Source organism: Antechinus flavipes, chromosome 2 (assembly GCF_016432865.1).
Source record: "Antechinus flavipes isolate AdamAnt ecotype Samford, QLD, Australia chromosome 2, AdamAnt_v2, whole genome shotgun sequence".
Lineage (NCBI taxonomy): Eukaryota > Metazoa > Chordata > Mammalia > Dasyuromorphia > Dasyuridae > Antechinus > Antechinus flavipes.
In genome coordinates this window covers 441675614-441690988 of record NC_067399.1, presented here as the reverse complement: position 1 = coordinate 441690988, position 15375 = coordinate 441675614, and the positions used below count along the sequence as shown (strand labels likewise).

Below are 15375 nucleotides of genomic sequence, written 5' to 3'. Positions count from 1 at the left end.
TCCTTTCCCTAATATCACCATCTTTTCCCTACCTCATTTCTCTCAAATAGATTATAGATCTTCTTTCTAATCCTTTTTTCTGCCCTGACAGAGATTCTACCATTGTCTTCAGCTTCCTCTTCCAGCATTTTGTCTATAATTTCCTCCAGCTAAATAAAAAAGGATGTCTAGTTAAAGACCAATTTTCTCCCTGCCCTTCATATTAACAATTCATTTCTAGTAAAGCAAAAGGGCTGGAAAGGGGTTTAACAACAAGCTCTGTGATGTAAATGATATTAAACTAGGAGCCAATACTCAAGTTCTAACCCAGGAACTGCTAATGATTTCTAATAGAATTCCAAGATCTGTAATCATTTTTTGATCTAATGATACTGACTTATCTCATAGAAACTGTGCTCACAAAGCACTACAGAAAAGTCAGGAGAAATCACGATTACCATTACTAGGAAAAGAGATAATAATTTCTTGCTGGTAGAATACAGCCAAGTCTCAGTCAGTGTAAATAACAAATTCCCTGAAGTGGGTGCATTATTTAAATTAGCACTATTTCCATTGGGCTGGAACCAATTACTATATTTTACACAGTTATAACTTCTAATAGTGCTTACTTGAATGTAGGAAAGCACTTTAGGAAAGCCATTGTTTGCACTAATAAGGACCTTGCAGTACACAGCAAGAATATTCAAGTCTGGGTAATGTGCTCTATACATGGGTATTCATTTATTAAGTAGTGACTATTCTAAAATGAAGTATTTCTTCTTAAACTATGAAGTTCATAGTTGAGAAATCAGATCACTGCAATTCTTCCATATAACAGATGTTAAAACATGTTTTTACCAAAGGCACTTGAAAATAGTGCAACTATCTTTTGGGGACATAAACTCATATGTGTAAAAGGTAATACACTGTTTTCACATCTAGCTTCCATTATTAAATAACATTTTGTTTTCATTTGAAAAGATTTCTAGCTATTTGGGAAAACCGTTTGCAATATTCCCTTTATTAAAAATGCTTTACATGTACTATATTATTTTAACCATCAAAGGCACATAAAATTCTTAAGTAAAAAGAGAAAGGGATTAGTATCTAGGACAGGAATTTGTTCATTGTTGTTCTGATTTCAGTTTTCCTGGGATAATCTAAAATTGACATCAAGCAGCATCATACCACATAATCTAGTGCACTCTGACATTTCATTAAATCTATTTGCATCGGAATGGGTATAACTTTACATTGTACTGAAGGGAACAGCCTATAGTCATGGCCAAGGGTATTTACAAATTAAAAATTGGTCCAAATGTCTTAAACAGCTCATTTTTATGTGTCAGTAATGTTCATAAAGACAAATTCAAGAAAATTTGTACCTTAGAGTGATAGAAAGCCAGAATGGGTCTGTTAAGGGGAAAGCAGACAGACCCAGTTGACAGAACAGCTACTGCTGGTTTCATCACACTCAGTGTGGCACCAAATGGATATACAAAGGTGAGAGCCCTATGGAAAAGTTCAGCCATATTAAAAATAAAAACATTTATAAGATTAACAAAGAATGATGCTCAATCTATTGACCAGAAAACAATCTTTTCTACCAGGCCTTGATTTTCCAAATCACAAATGGAAACAATTGAAGTAAATCTGCATTTATTAAGGTCTTATTATGTTTTGAGCACTGAGCTGAACACTGGTTTTACAAAGAAAGGCAAAAGAGCCTCTGCCCTCAAAGCAACACATTATACTATGCATGTGTAACATGCAAACAATTATATACAAACAAGATACATACAAAAGTAACTAGAGATTATTGACATGACTCAGATTCAAAAGAAAAGTGGAAATAATAGAAATTGCCATAATTCTACTTATATTTATCATTCATATATTAAAGGACTTTACCATTAAGATATAAATCATTCAGGATGTTTTTTTTTTTTTGGTGGGGGAGGATAGAATGAAGTAAATGGCAAGAGAATCTGACTGTCAGGAAAGTGTTAATACCAGTTTCTGAGTGCACTGAGGCATTAAAATATGTTTTAAAAGTATAGAAAAAAGATTTAAGAATTAAGGGGACTGTGACTATGTGATAAAAACAAATATAACACAGCAAACATTCATTAAACAAGTGTTGTGTGTATAGTAAGATTAGGGCTATCAGAATTGCAAAAATTAAATGTGACATAGTCCCCACCCATCATCATTAAAAAACTTATAGTCTAATAATGAGACAAGACACAAACACAGAAAATAATAAATACATATACAATGATATAACTGCCTGACCAAACCAGAATAGTAAGGTCAAAACTGGACAATCATCTTAAAAAGTTCTAAGTTCATTTGCTTTGCTCAACCTAGTATACCTTGAGCTTTTAAAGATTATATAAGGCAAAAGATGATATTTCTTTTGAGATAAATAACCCTATATTTATGTAACAGTTTTTGCTTTTTTGAATTGACATATTTTTTTCCTCCCAACAATTCTCTGGGGAAGGAAGGAACATTTTATCCCCATTTTATAAAGAAGAAAAATGAAACCGACAAAACTAGAAATCTATTTCTCTCAACTCAAGTCCAAAGATATACTTGCTGCCTCCTTTAGTTATCTTAAATCTTATTAAGACTACTTTAACCTGAATAGGTTTTATTTCCTTTCACAAAGCATTCAATTTCAATTACTTCTCTAATTATCTCAAGAGTTGTTGTTTTTCCCTCCTTTTTGAAGAGGTCCAATGACATCATGGTAATGTCTTGACTCCCTTGTGAATGGGATTTAAGTGAGGCAGAGGGGGCTCAAAGTTATTAACTTGACTCTCTTCCTGAGCCACTGAAGGATAAAGGGCAAGAGAGTGGCGATGGCCTGGGATGCGGTGGATGGCCCTGGCATCTTCTGTGTCTGACCAAGCTCTAATTAAGCCAAAATCTCTACCTCAGCTATCTTCAACCGTTGAAACAAACCATTCTCATCAGCCCATTCCTCCAGGGGAAAATCTTCACGTGCTTGGGGTAGATAATCCCCTAAGAGATTGGAGGCCTGTCTGCCATGATGGCTCTACTGGACTATGGCCACTGCACATGCTACAGCTTTTTGAAATCCCAAAATTAGGAGACATGGGACACCAAAGGTGGATGAGCAGCCCTGAAAAGGGTTCGGCAAGTCCTCACATCAAAGGTGCTAGTTCTTCCTGCCCCAATCACACCATCTCAGTAGTATTATCTAAAGCTATAAGGTTTTCCCTTTAGTTAATTATTAACTCAGCAATGAGAGTGCAGAAAGAAGCTAAAAACAAAAACAAAAAACTAGATGACATTCTGGAATTCCCAATATTAATACTTTAAAAAGGAAAAATAATTTAAACTGAGACTAAGACTACACACTTACTGTGCATTGTTTCCATTGCTTTCCTCATCAATTATTCCAGGCACAGCTTTTCCTGCAGCTCGGCTTATTTCCCTTAAAGAAGCAAATACAAACTAAGTTAAAAAAAAAAAAAAAACTCTTAAATTTTAATATAAATTAAGTCCAGTTAAAACTAAAGAATATAAGATCTAAAGAGGTCTGCAAGAATTTTTTTCAAAAGATCCTAAAATAATCTAAGACTGAAAGGCAAACACTTTAGATTGTTTTTAAATCTTCCCTACCCCCATACACAATGTTCCTGCCAAAGGGGCACTTCTGATTTAATTAGATAGAAAAGATATATATTAAAATTTAATAATAGTGCAGGGAAGTCCATGATTAAATACCTGAATGAATGAATGGTACAGACAAGTAGTACTAAAGAATTTCAGAAATGAATTAGAGGCTGACTGACTTTTTATAAAGTGGGATTTAAACTGAGGCCTGAACAATTGGTGGATAAAATCTAGAGAGGTAGAAAAATATAACAGAGAAGAAAGTTGTGTTATAACAATACCTGCCATCAGCAGGAAGTTATCTGGTTTGTGTCTAATCCTTATTTTTGATCCATTTATCCTTACTAGTTACGTTCCTATATTTCTCCTTCCTACTGTGGCCAAGTTCAATCTGTTTTTCTATTCCTTTTCCACTCACTCTTTTTGGCTCTCTGCAATTCAGCTTCTTATCCTCATCTGAATCATTCAATTGAAAACCATCCTTTCCAAAGTTACCAATGACCTCTTACCTGACAAAGGCAATGGCCTTTTCTCAAGCCTACTCCTAACTTCTTTGTAACTGCTGACACTGTCCATTGCCCTCCATTCTTTGATGGGGAGACTCTCTAGGTTTCCCTAACACTCTTTTCTCTCCAAATTCTCTCTTAATTGCCAGAACACTCCTCCTCAATGTCTTTTGCCAGACTTCATGTAGGCCATACCCTCTAACTATACATGTCATCCAGGATAATGTTCTAGACCTTTTTTTCTTCTCCATCTATTCTACTTCGTTTAGCTCTCCTGTATTTAATTTTCATTCCTATGCAGATAATTATCAGATCTATTCATCCAGTCCTAAATTCTCTCTCAACCACTTTGAGTTTCACATCTCCAACTGCTTATTGCAGGGCTCTTAAAACTTTGCCCACCAGCGATCCCTTTCTGCTTGAGAAACTTTTACGTGATCCAGGCAAATAAACATAAAAAATAGGTATACAAATCAAACATTTATTGATAATAAAATTTACTGATAATAAATTATAATAAAATCACAATTTTGCCCACATTCAGTAATGAAACCCCACATGGATGTCCTTAAATTCAACAAGTCCAGAATTCATTATCCCCCTCCCCAAAACCTCCCATCTTGCTTTAAAATCCTTTCATAATCTGGCTCCATCTTCCTTTACCATCTTCCTTTTTATTCCTCTTCATGTATTCTACAAACCAGTGTGTTTAGTCTTCTTGCTGTTCCTTGTATAAGGCTTTCTGTCCCCTAATTACATGCTTAGACAGGATGTCCCTCAAACTTAGAGTGTTCTCCTTCCTTGTTCTTATTTTCTGACTTGACCAACTTTCTTCAAGTTTCAACTAAAATCCCTTTTTCTTCCTCCCTAATGCCAATACCTTTCCTTTAGACTACTTCCAAATTATTCTCTATTATGTCTTGTTTGTACATAATTCTTTGCATGGGATCTCCCCCATTAAATTATAAATTCCTTAGGGGCAGAAAGTATATTTGCCTTTCTCTGTATCTCCAGCGTTTAATACAGTACCTAGCTTACAAACAGATCATTGCTGACATGTCAATAACTGCCATGTATTTAGTTTCTGGAAACATATGCCTAATATACACATATATGTGTGTATGTATATGTACGTGTGTGTAATATACATATTATATACACATGTAAAGAAAGTGCTCAAGTTTCAAAGATCTTCATCAAAGTACTGCAGAGTCTCTTACTCTCATTTGTCTTCCTTTATCTTTCTACTTATCTCCAAAGATCTTTACACCTTTACTAAATATTTTTTATGTTCCACTATGTCACTCCCACCTCTAGGCCATGATATCTTCCAAAAATGCCAAACTGTGCAGTTCTTTTCTTCCAAATTGCTCAAGTCATGCAGTATCCGTGAAATTTTCCTCAAGAAATAACATTACTCTCCAACATTGAAGTTCCAATCATCATCTCTACTAAGGGTTACACTTATGTAAATATTATCATGCCACTTCCCAGCTCAAAATACAATAACCTTCCATGTCTATATGATGAATCTCAAACTCCACAGCCTAGTATTATGAATCTTCCATAATTTGACCTCATTTTATACTTAGTCAATATTATCTCTAACTACTGTCAAATATGAGACATCAAAATGACCATTTGACTGATTACAAACATCCCATAGTCAATCTTACCTTTCCTTCTGCTGTTCCCTTTTTCCTGAAATACCTCTCCTATCCTTTTTTTATCCTATACAAAAATCTAATAAAGACATTTCTTCTCTACCTTCTAACATGGCACTGAAAAACTAAGGCTGAAATTATGAAAGATAAGAACTTTGCAAAATAAGGTTAAAGTTTAGCACAACTGGTGCTGCTTGGCACTACTTAATTAATTATTTTAGATCAAACAATAAGTAATGATATAGTCAACAAATATGGTTTTATAATCATTTGTGTAAAAAGTTAGGCCCTTGGTTTGGGCTATAACCTCATAATATAATATTGTTTAAATGAAAAATTCATGTATGTTGACTTACATGCACATTTTTCAGAAATTTAACCTACCATAAGTGATGACTGGGTATATTTCTCAGCTGACTGCCTTAGATTATAAAATGCCAGCAAAGAGGTACCATACTTGTCCTGATTTATATAACACCTAATCGTACTATATGTAATTAGACACTTTTGTGGCAATGAGGACAACACTATGGATGTTACACACATTCCTCAGTAGACAAGAGAGTTGCAAGTAATAAATTCACAAGGATGAAGCTCTCTTTTCATGGAATATAATAGAAAAATGGATTATGACTTATGTCTCAAGAATATAGGTTCCATAATTTACAAGATGGAGAGAAATTATCCCCAAAACATGGACTAAAAGGGGGAAGTAGACAAGAAAGAATGATTGGCAGGACCAAGGCAGAGCATAAAGAATATACCTAATAATGCTTTTGATATGTTTACCTGTTCAAGACCCCATTGGATACCAAAGCTTCTTTAGGATGAAAATATTTGTAATACACATTTCTCACCACAGCATCTTCAAGGGAAGAAGAAAATGATTTTATAGACTAGACTAAAAATAAATGGTAAATTTTATGGATTAAAAATAGCAGCTGAAAATATTAGCCCCATCTCCACAAGTTTATGAAAAATTCAGTTACCATTATTAACCATGATCCCATATTCTTCTAGTAGAAAGTTAATATTGGTGTCAAATCTGGATTCACCACCTTCTCCTAGCATAACAAGGATATCTCCACCACTTTCAAGATATTTTTTTAGCACTTCAAACTACACAAAAGAAAAAGAAATATTTCTGAGAAATTACTCTCAAATACTATATGTAAAAGCAATCAGTTATAGCTAGATTTTTTTTTAAATTAAGACTTTAAATTTAACTTCCAAAAGCAATATAAACAAGATTTTTATCAGATCAGTGCAGAAAGCTACTAAGCTTGTCTTTAAGCAAAAAAACTCCAAAATACTGGCGATTCAATTATTATATTTTACAAAGTGAATTTTCAGATGAGAAACCCTTTAATAGTGGAAGAAACCATCACATCCTAAGAGGGAAGGCAAATTTTAGAAAAGCAGTCATATGACAAAAGGCATAAATACTCATTTTAAATAATAAGATAATAGTAGCAAAGTTAGCAGTCACCTTAATGTCTCTTCTTCTTCCTTTAGTCATTTCATAAAAATTTAACTCTCATATCCTGATCACATATTTAACTAAGCAGATAAAATACTTACAGTTTAAAAAAAAAGGGGGGGGTGGAGAAAAGAAATGTATTCATATAGAATCAGAATCACTCAGCCTCCTCTCTTCACAGTACAAAAGTAACAGCAGGGGGACCTAAGCAGCACTCTATTAATCAAGTTGTATTTTAAGACAAGAAAGTATTATTCAAACTCTATTTCCCAGACAATTTATATAAGCTAGATCTTTCACTATCCATGAAACAGAACAAAACATAATTTAATTTCAAAGAGAATTTTCAAAGCAAAAATTAGTAACTTTAACAGAAAAAAAAAAAAGGATAATAACATTATTCTATAGCACTTTAAGGCTTACAAAATGCTTTCTCATTTTGTGCCGTAGATACTATCATTGTCGCTTTATTATTATCTTAGTATTATTGTCATTTTATAAATGAGGCAAAGAGCCTTGCCTAATGAATCAATTAACTAGAATTTATTATTGCCTATTTTTTGTTAAGCACTGTGCTAAGTGCTGGAGATACAAATACAAAAATGAGTCAGTCCTTGCCCACAAGAAGTTTGCAATCTCCTGGAATATAACAGATTCAAAGATAAATATAAACAATGTAGTATAATGGAAAAAGATTTTAATTTCTTTAATTAGGAAATGACATGATCAGACTTATAATCTAGGAATACCAATTTGGCAGTTCTGTAAAAGATGGTTTGGAGATAGGAGAGATTAGAAAAAAGGGAAACCGGGGGCAATTAGGTGGCACAGTGAATAGAGCACCAACCCTGAAGTCAGGAGGACCTGAGTGTTAATCTGACCTCAGACACTTAACACTTCCTAACTGTGTGACCCTGGGCAAGTCACTTAACCCCAATTGCCTCAGCAAAAAAAAAAAAGGAAAACCAATGAAATTAGACAAAGTGGTGAGGTAAAGAGGCAGAGCCAAGACTTAAATTTTGACTCTTAAGCCCAGCATTTCATTCTCATCAAAAACAAAGAAAAACTACAGATATAAGGATATATTTTATACGTAATCTACCTTAATACTTCCATACCATTTCACTGCTATAATTAAAAAAAAAAAAGGGAAAAACAATCATTCTAAATCCTACTCCATATATTAAATGTGATATCTAAAGAACATCAGCATAAAAAATACCTACCAGAATCCTATTAAGGCCTTATTCTAGGATTAGAGATATTCTATTATATATTAGGAAAAAGAAAAGAGCTGCTTTATTCAGAATAACTTTTAATTTGAAAAATGTCTTTTGTAGTTTAATCAACTTATTTCTATAGGAAATGAATTAACAAAAGAATTGTAGAGAAGCTAAGACAAAATTTAAAAATCCAATAGTAGTTTGTGATATACAAGATTTAGCTTTAATCTACATGCAAGGTAGTTCTTACCTCAGCAGCTGTAAATTTTTCCCTTGGTCCTGCTGTAATCCACAATTTTACCCCAATTAACTTTTCTGATGTAATTTCATCTTTTAAACTAAAAGGAGAAAATAAACAAATTGTTTTTGAATTAATCTATTTTGCAGATTGTATGGAAAACACAAGTTATAAAACTATGACATGGAAAGAACTATAGTGGCAATGTAAGATAACTTTCCATCAGTTGTGAACTGATCCAATCATTCTGAAGTGAATTTTAGAAAGTATGCTCAAAGGGCTATTATAACTCAACAATACCACTGCTACATCTGTATTCCAATAAGATTTTTTTTTTAAACAAAAAGGACTTACATCTACAAAAAATTTTATAGCAGTTCTTTTTTATGATAGCAAAGAATTAGAAATTGAGAGAATGCCAATCAATTGAGGAATAGCTGAATGGGTATGTGATTGTGATGGAATACTATTATGCAACAAGAAATGATAAACAAGATGCTTTCAGACAAACCTGAAAATACTTGAATGAACTGGTATAAAGTGAAATGAACAGAATTAGAAGGACATTGAACACAGGAATAGCAATAAGGTACAATGATTGACTATGTATAATTTAACTATTATCAGCAATACAAAGATCCAAGAAAATTCTGAAGGACCTATAATAAAAAATGCTATCCATCTCAAGAAAAAGAACTGATAGAATCTGAATGCAGATAGAAGCACACTGTGTTGGTTTATTTATTTTATTTTATTTTTCTTGTAGTTTTTTTCATCTGTTTCTTTCATTCTATGACTAATATGGAAATATGTTTTACCTGACTGCACATTGTATGACTAATATGGAAATTTTTTATATGACTGCACTTTACCAAACTGCTTGCCTTCTAATAAATGAGGGGAAAGGTAGGAAAGAATTTGGAAATTAAAATTGTAAAAGCAAACAAAAGTTAAAAATGTTTTTACACATAATTGGAAAAAATAAAATATTTTTAAAATTTTAATATATATTTTTTGGTTACATGTACATTTATTTTTAACATATTTCTACATGGATCATATTAGGAGAGAAAAATCAAAACAAAAAGAGAAATCCACGAGATTAAAAAAAAAGAGGGAAAAAAAGAGGTTAAAATAGTATGTATTGATCTACATTCAGTCTCCATAATTCTCTCTGCATGTGGAAAGTATTTTCCAACCAAAATTTATTGGGGTTGTCTTGGACCACTGAATCACTGATCATAGTTGATCATCGCACAATCATACTATTGCTATGTACAATGTTTTGCTGCTTGCTTCACTCAACACCAATTCATGTAAATCTTTCCAGGTCTTTCTAAAATCAGCCTGCTCATCAGTTTTTAAAGAACAATATGCCATAACTTATTCAGCCATTCCTCAACTGATGATGACTTTTAAAAAAAAAAAAAGATAAATACAAGAACCTCTTTAACATCATCCCCCATTGGGAATCATTTAGATTCTGCTCAAATACTTCCAGTAAGAAAGAAAATTATAAAATAAAATTACCTAAAATGAAAATACTGAATAATTATGGCTTTTAACTAGAAATCTGATTTAAGTCATTATTAATTGAAATACTTCTGGATTCATTTTACAGGAAAATAAATATACTTATTTTTTCTTTCCATTATACCAAACCTATTCAAACATGTATTATTAAGTAAGTTTTAAGATTATTTGTATAGCAAATAACTGAAAAGTTTAGCTGTTTTAAACAAAACCAATTAAAAACCAGGAACTGACATTAGCATAACTTCTTGCTTTGTAATTTTTGAAACAATTCTATTGAATTGAATATGGAATTTACTGACTAGTTTGGAAATAATTACATATTTACTAGTTCATTATCTTTATACCCAACTTCTTCTTACATAATCTAATAAATAGTTGTTTTTTACCACAAAATATATAAAATGAGAAAAGACTCGTCACTAGTAGGCTCCTATTGTTATAGTTATGCAGAAAAGTATTCCATTTTACTAGTATATTAAAGCTGCTACAGGTAACTGAGAATAGAAAAGTAGTAACTACTTACCTCTGAATCTTCCAGTTACTACGAAGCCTTTTCTGTAAGGTCTTATAGCCACTATTGGTGGTAAATATCTCTTTTTTTGATGCATTAAAGAGAATGGTGCTTCGAAGCTCTTTCTCCATAATTACCTCAAGTGAAAAGGAAATAGAAAATAAAAACCAAAATTAGTATTTATTTCTAATATGGTAAATATGTTATAAACATAGTCCATGTAAACAAAAATTCTATGGACAAATTCTCAATTTTTAATAGTATAAAGATACCGATAACAGAAGTTTGAGAATCACTTGATCTATAGCAAAACTAGGATTTAAAAAAATTATTCTGAACCCCAAATTCTAAAATATACAATACAGGAAATAGCTTAAAGTAGAATAAAAATTTGTAATTCTCCCATAAGACACTTAAAAGGTTTTATTTGAATAACCAGTTTATTAAAGGCATTTTAGTTACAAAATTATTACCAAAATAAAATTGAAAAAAAAAAAACCACATTATTCTAAATGGAAACCCAAAGCTCAATTCAGCACATTAAGAAAGGGGGACTTCTGATCTGGAACCTCTCTACCCTACTCTTTTTTCCATATTCTCCTTTCAAGCCATTACTCTATTTCTATTACCTTTGGACTATATTTCTAATGTCATTTTCCTCTGCCTGGTGCCTTTTTATTCTAGTATTCCTCAAAGGGGACTTTCATACCTGGATCTTTCTTCATCAATTTTGCCCATAAACCACTGCATCTTTTTTGTGATTTCCTTTCACTAAGCCTCCACACCAAAGGCATTAACTTTGTAATTAAGCCTTAAACACTAAACCTTATCCTACCACTCACCATTTCCAGTTTGAAACTGTTCCTGAATTGAGTTCCCCAAAATCAAAAATAATCTAGTTTGTTTCTCTACTGCCAACCAGCAAAATGATATTTGGGGGCTTTGAGGCTCTAAATTAAATAATCAGGCAACTACCCTCACTGGTTCTATTCCAAGCTAACAAAGGTACCCATGTCAAAGTTTTAGTTTACTGCATTTAGAACTAAAAGAGATCTTATGAATCATCTGATACTCTTCAGATAAGAAATCTGAGTTCCAGAGCAATTAAGTCATTTTCTCTGAGATCACTCAGGAGACAAGTAAGAACTGAGATTCAACCAAGTTCCTCTGTCTCTAGTTCAGGTGCTCTTTCTACTAAATACCTCAGCACAATAAAAGGACTGCTACACATAACCCAAAAGAAAAAAATGCTATTAAAGCTATGAACAATATATATCAATTTTCTAAGTAATCAATAAATAAATTACTGTTGGTAATAAGGGAGACTAAAAATAATTTTAAATTTTAACAGTTCTATGGTACATTTTAAAACTTCTGCAACACAGAGATCTATCTATATGTAGAGAGAGACAATGATTAAAGAACCTTTCCTAAGCATAAGAACCATATGCACCTGCAGTGTCATTAAAATATGCAAACACATCCGAGAGTCATGACTCCTCTCCTCATATTCCACTATCCGTTGGCACTGGCTTCTATCATGTTTAACTCACCCAAGATATTCCATCTCCTGACTTGGGGCATTTTCTCTGGGTGTCTCTATTCCTGGAATGCTCTTCTTTATGTCTTAACCTACTTCAAGTTTCCACTAAATCTCCCTTTTGGTAGGAAGTCTTTCCCAATTCCCCCTTAATAATGCCTTTCCTCTATGATTAATTCATAAATTTAAATTCTAAATTCTAAATTTAATCTAATTTAAATTTAAATTCTAAAAATCTACGTAGTTGTTTGAAATTGTCTTTTCCCACAGATTATGAGTTCCTGCAGATTAGGGACTGATTTTGCCTTTTCAATTCTTAAGACATGATCTACACACAATAGTCATTTAATAAATGCTGGCTAAGTTGACTTAACTTCAAAAATAAATTCCAAAGATTTTCATCAAGAAACAAAAAAGACAGTGAACCATCCAGACAATAGAGACAAAATGAGAAGTATTCCTGAAAGCATCAGGAAATCAACTCCATAGTAATTTTTGGAATTTATAGTTTGAGTAGCAGAGTCAGGACTGGAATCTCCATCCTCATATCAAAGCAATCAATCAACAAACATTTATAAGCAGCTCCTTTTGTTAAGCACAGCAGTTTGGCATAAAGGGTTCAAAGACAAAGCCAAACAATCCCTACCCTTAAAGATACTGTAATGGGAGAGATTACATGAACATGTATAGGTATTACACAAGGCACATACAAAACAAACGTAGTCTTGTAGGGCAAAAGAGGGACCTGAAAGACCTCCAGCCAAAGGTAACACTGAAACTGAATCTTGAAGAAAACTAGCATTTTAGGAGCTTTAATGGAGAAGGAAGAGCATTCTACACGTGGGTGGGATACAGCCAGTTCAAAGGCAAGAAACAAAGAGGCTGGCTAGCATAGCTGGAACCTGAAGTATGTGGAAGATATGATGTATTACAAGACTGGAAACGTCGAGTGGGGCCAGACTATGAAAAGTTTTAAGTGAAACAGAGAAGTTTATACTTAATTCTAGAGATGATAGTGAGTCATTAGAGTTTGTTGATTAGGGCAACACTGCCACATGTACACTTTTAAGAAAATCACTTTAGTGGTCCTGTGGAAGATGGACTCCAATAAATTGAGACTTAAGTTGAGAGATCAATTAGAAGGCTGTTGCTGTAGTCCAGAGTGAGAAGTGATAATGATGTTAGTGGAGAAGCAAATGGAGATTAGGAGTGATAGAAACACGATTAAGCAAATGAATGGACATGGGATAAATTGAGGATATAAAACCGAGGTGATAAAAAATAGGGTGATGAGCTACAACAGGCAACAAAGTTAGGAAGAAATGTGGGTTTGAAGGGAAAGATAAAGAACTTTGTTTTAGTCTTATTGAGTTTAAGACACCCAATCCAAAACATTCAATAGGTAATTAATGGATGATACAGAATTGTAGCTCGGGAGACTAGGGATAAATATGTAGATCTGAGAGTCATCTGTACAAAGATGGTAACTGAACCCATAGTGGGAAAAGAATGGAGAGAAAAGAGAAGATAGTCCTGGAAAGAGCCTTGGTGCCAGCCACACCTGGGCCACAGGACACTGATGAAGATCTAGAAAAGGAAAATGAAAGGAAAAAGTCAAGACAAGTAGGAAAATCAAGAAAGATCAAATCCAAACCTAGCATTCTTTCTAAGTCAGGTCCAAATCAAATGTTCTGAATCATGGCTTCTATATAATATCATCTATACTAATTAAGTGCAAAGGAGTCAAAAGGGAGAGGTATATTCAACCTTTGAAAAAAGATCACTTTCAGCTGGAGGATCTGGTAAACTTATGAGGTAATATGTGAGGTAATTAAGGGTACTGAACAGGGGAAGGATGTGACGGGGAAGTGATGGTGGGGTGAATCTTTTCAGAAAAGTCATTCCAAGCATGGATAAAAGCGCAGCAGGACTGTCATTATAACGACTAAGAAGGCTGACCCTGCATAAGGATGCACCTCTGTCCTTTCTGAGAAGGTGTACTATGGGTACTGTATAGTGCATACATCTTCAGACTTTATTGAGGCATTGGTTGTTTTTACTAAAGAGACTTTTTAAAGGCTTCTTCAAAAGCATTTTGTTACCAGAGCAGGCTCACCTGGCTAAGGGGAGTGAAAAGAGGCATATTTGGAAAGTGGTAAAAAAAATAAAGTTTTTGTTGTAATTGGTTGTTTTAATCAGAGGAAGAGGACATGCATGCAAGACGACCAGAGTAGCTGTAGCTCTCGTTGGGAGTGCTTAGGGTTCAGTGTGAGATAAAGCTAATTGTTTCCGAAGCATAAAAAAAATCAAAATCTGGGAGCCCAAAATCAGCGCAGCAGCATGGAAAGAAAGCTAAATTTGAATCGAGAAGACTCGGGTTCAAATCCCAGCAATCTTTCCCCTCCCTGACACTCAGTATCCTCATCTACAAAAAAAAAAAAAGGTATCTCGAAGTCTCTTTCCAGCTCAGAATCTTAAAACAACAGATTAATCCCAGTTCCGCGTGGCTCCGGGCCTACGGGTGTCCGCGGGAAAACGGCAGGCCCTCCGGGGTCCTGGGAGACCCTGCCGACTCAAACCGAGGAAGAAAGGGATCTTCATCCGGCAACGCGGAGCCGACCCGCGCCGGAAGCCCTCTTACCTGAGGCCCACTGACCACCATCGCCCCGCAGCGCCTACGGGCATTACGGGGGGCAGAGTCTCTAGGTGCCGCCTCAGATGCCTCCGCTCCGCCTAGCAACGAGCAGGCGGCACTGCGCGCAGGCGCACCGGGAAGACTACTAAAATGGCGGATCTTTTATAGAGGCTTGGCGGGCTGCGGCGTGATGACGCAATACTCTTTCCGCTTTGCATCCTAGTTCCACACTTGCCGAGAGATGCTTGGAAAAGGAAGAGAATGATTTTAGAACACTGGCGCGGAGGAGTTTGATTCGAAACTAAACTCGATAGATTGGCCCATTTTTGTTAATACAACTAATTCAAAGATAAATTTAATTTTTTTTCTTTCGGGGACTCCAGTTCTAAATAGTTTATTTTTGTTTTTGATAATA

General features: G+C 34.2%; 1 protein-coding gene across 2 annotated transcripts in view; it reads right to left on the bottom strand.

Annotated features, from left to right (window-relative positions):
* The window catches only part of IFT52 (intraflagellar transport 52), a 35506-nt gene extending 20423 nt beyond the window's left edge, over positions 1 to 15083 (bottom strand). The window contains exons 1-8 of one of the 2 annotated variants that reach the window (XM_051979268.1): positions 14967 to 15083; positions 10798 to 10922; positions 8751 to 8838; positions 6787 to 6916; positions 6587 to 6662; positions 3374 to 3445; positions 1365 to 1491; positions 33 to 149 (exon numbers count right to left, since the gene is read on the bottom strand). In XM_051979268.1, the coding sequence (XP_051835228.1) occupies positions 33 to 149; positions 1365 to 1491; positions 3374 to 3445; positions 6587 to 6662; positions 6787 to 6916; positions 8751 to 8838; positions 10798 to 10922; positions 14967 to 14987 (756 nt within the window). In that variant the 5' untranslated portion in view covers positions 14988 to 15083. The remainder of the gene's footprint in view (positions 1 to 32; positions 150 to 1364; positions 1492 to 3373; positions 3446 to 6586; positions 6663 to 6786; positions 6917 to 8750; positions 8839 to 10797; positions 10923 to 14966) is intronic. The other variant, XM_051979267.1, reaches the window with a different exon arrangement.
* Positions 15084 to 15375: the final 292 nt, after the last annotated feature.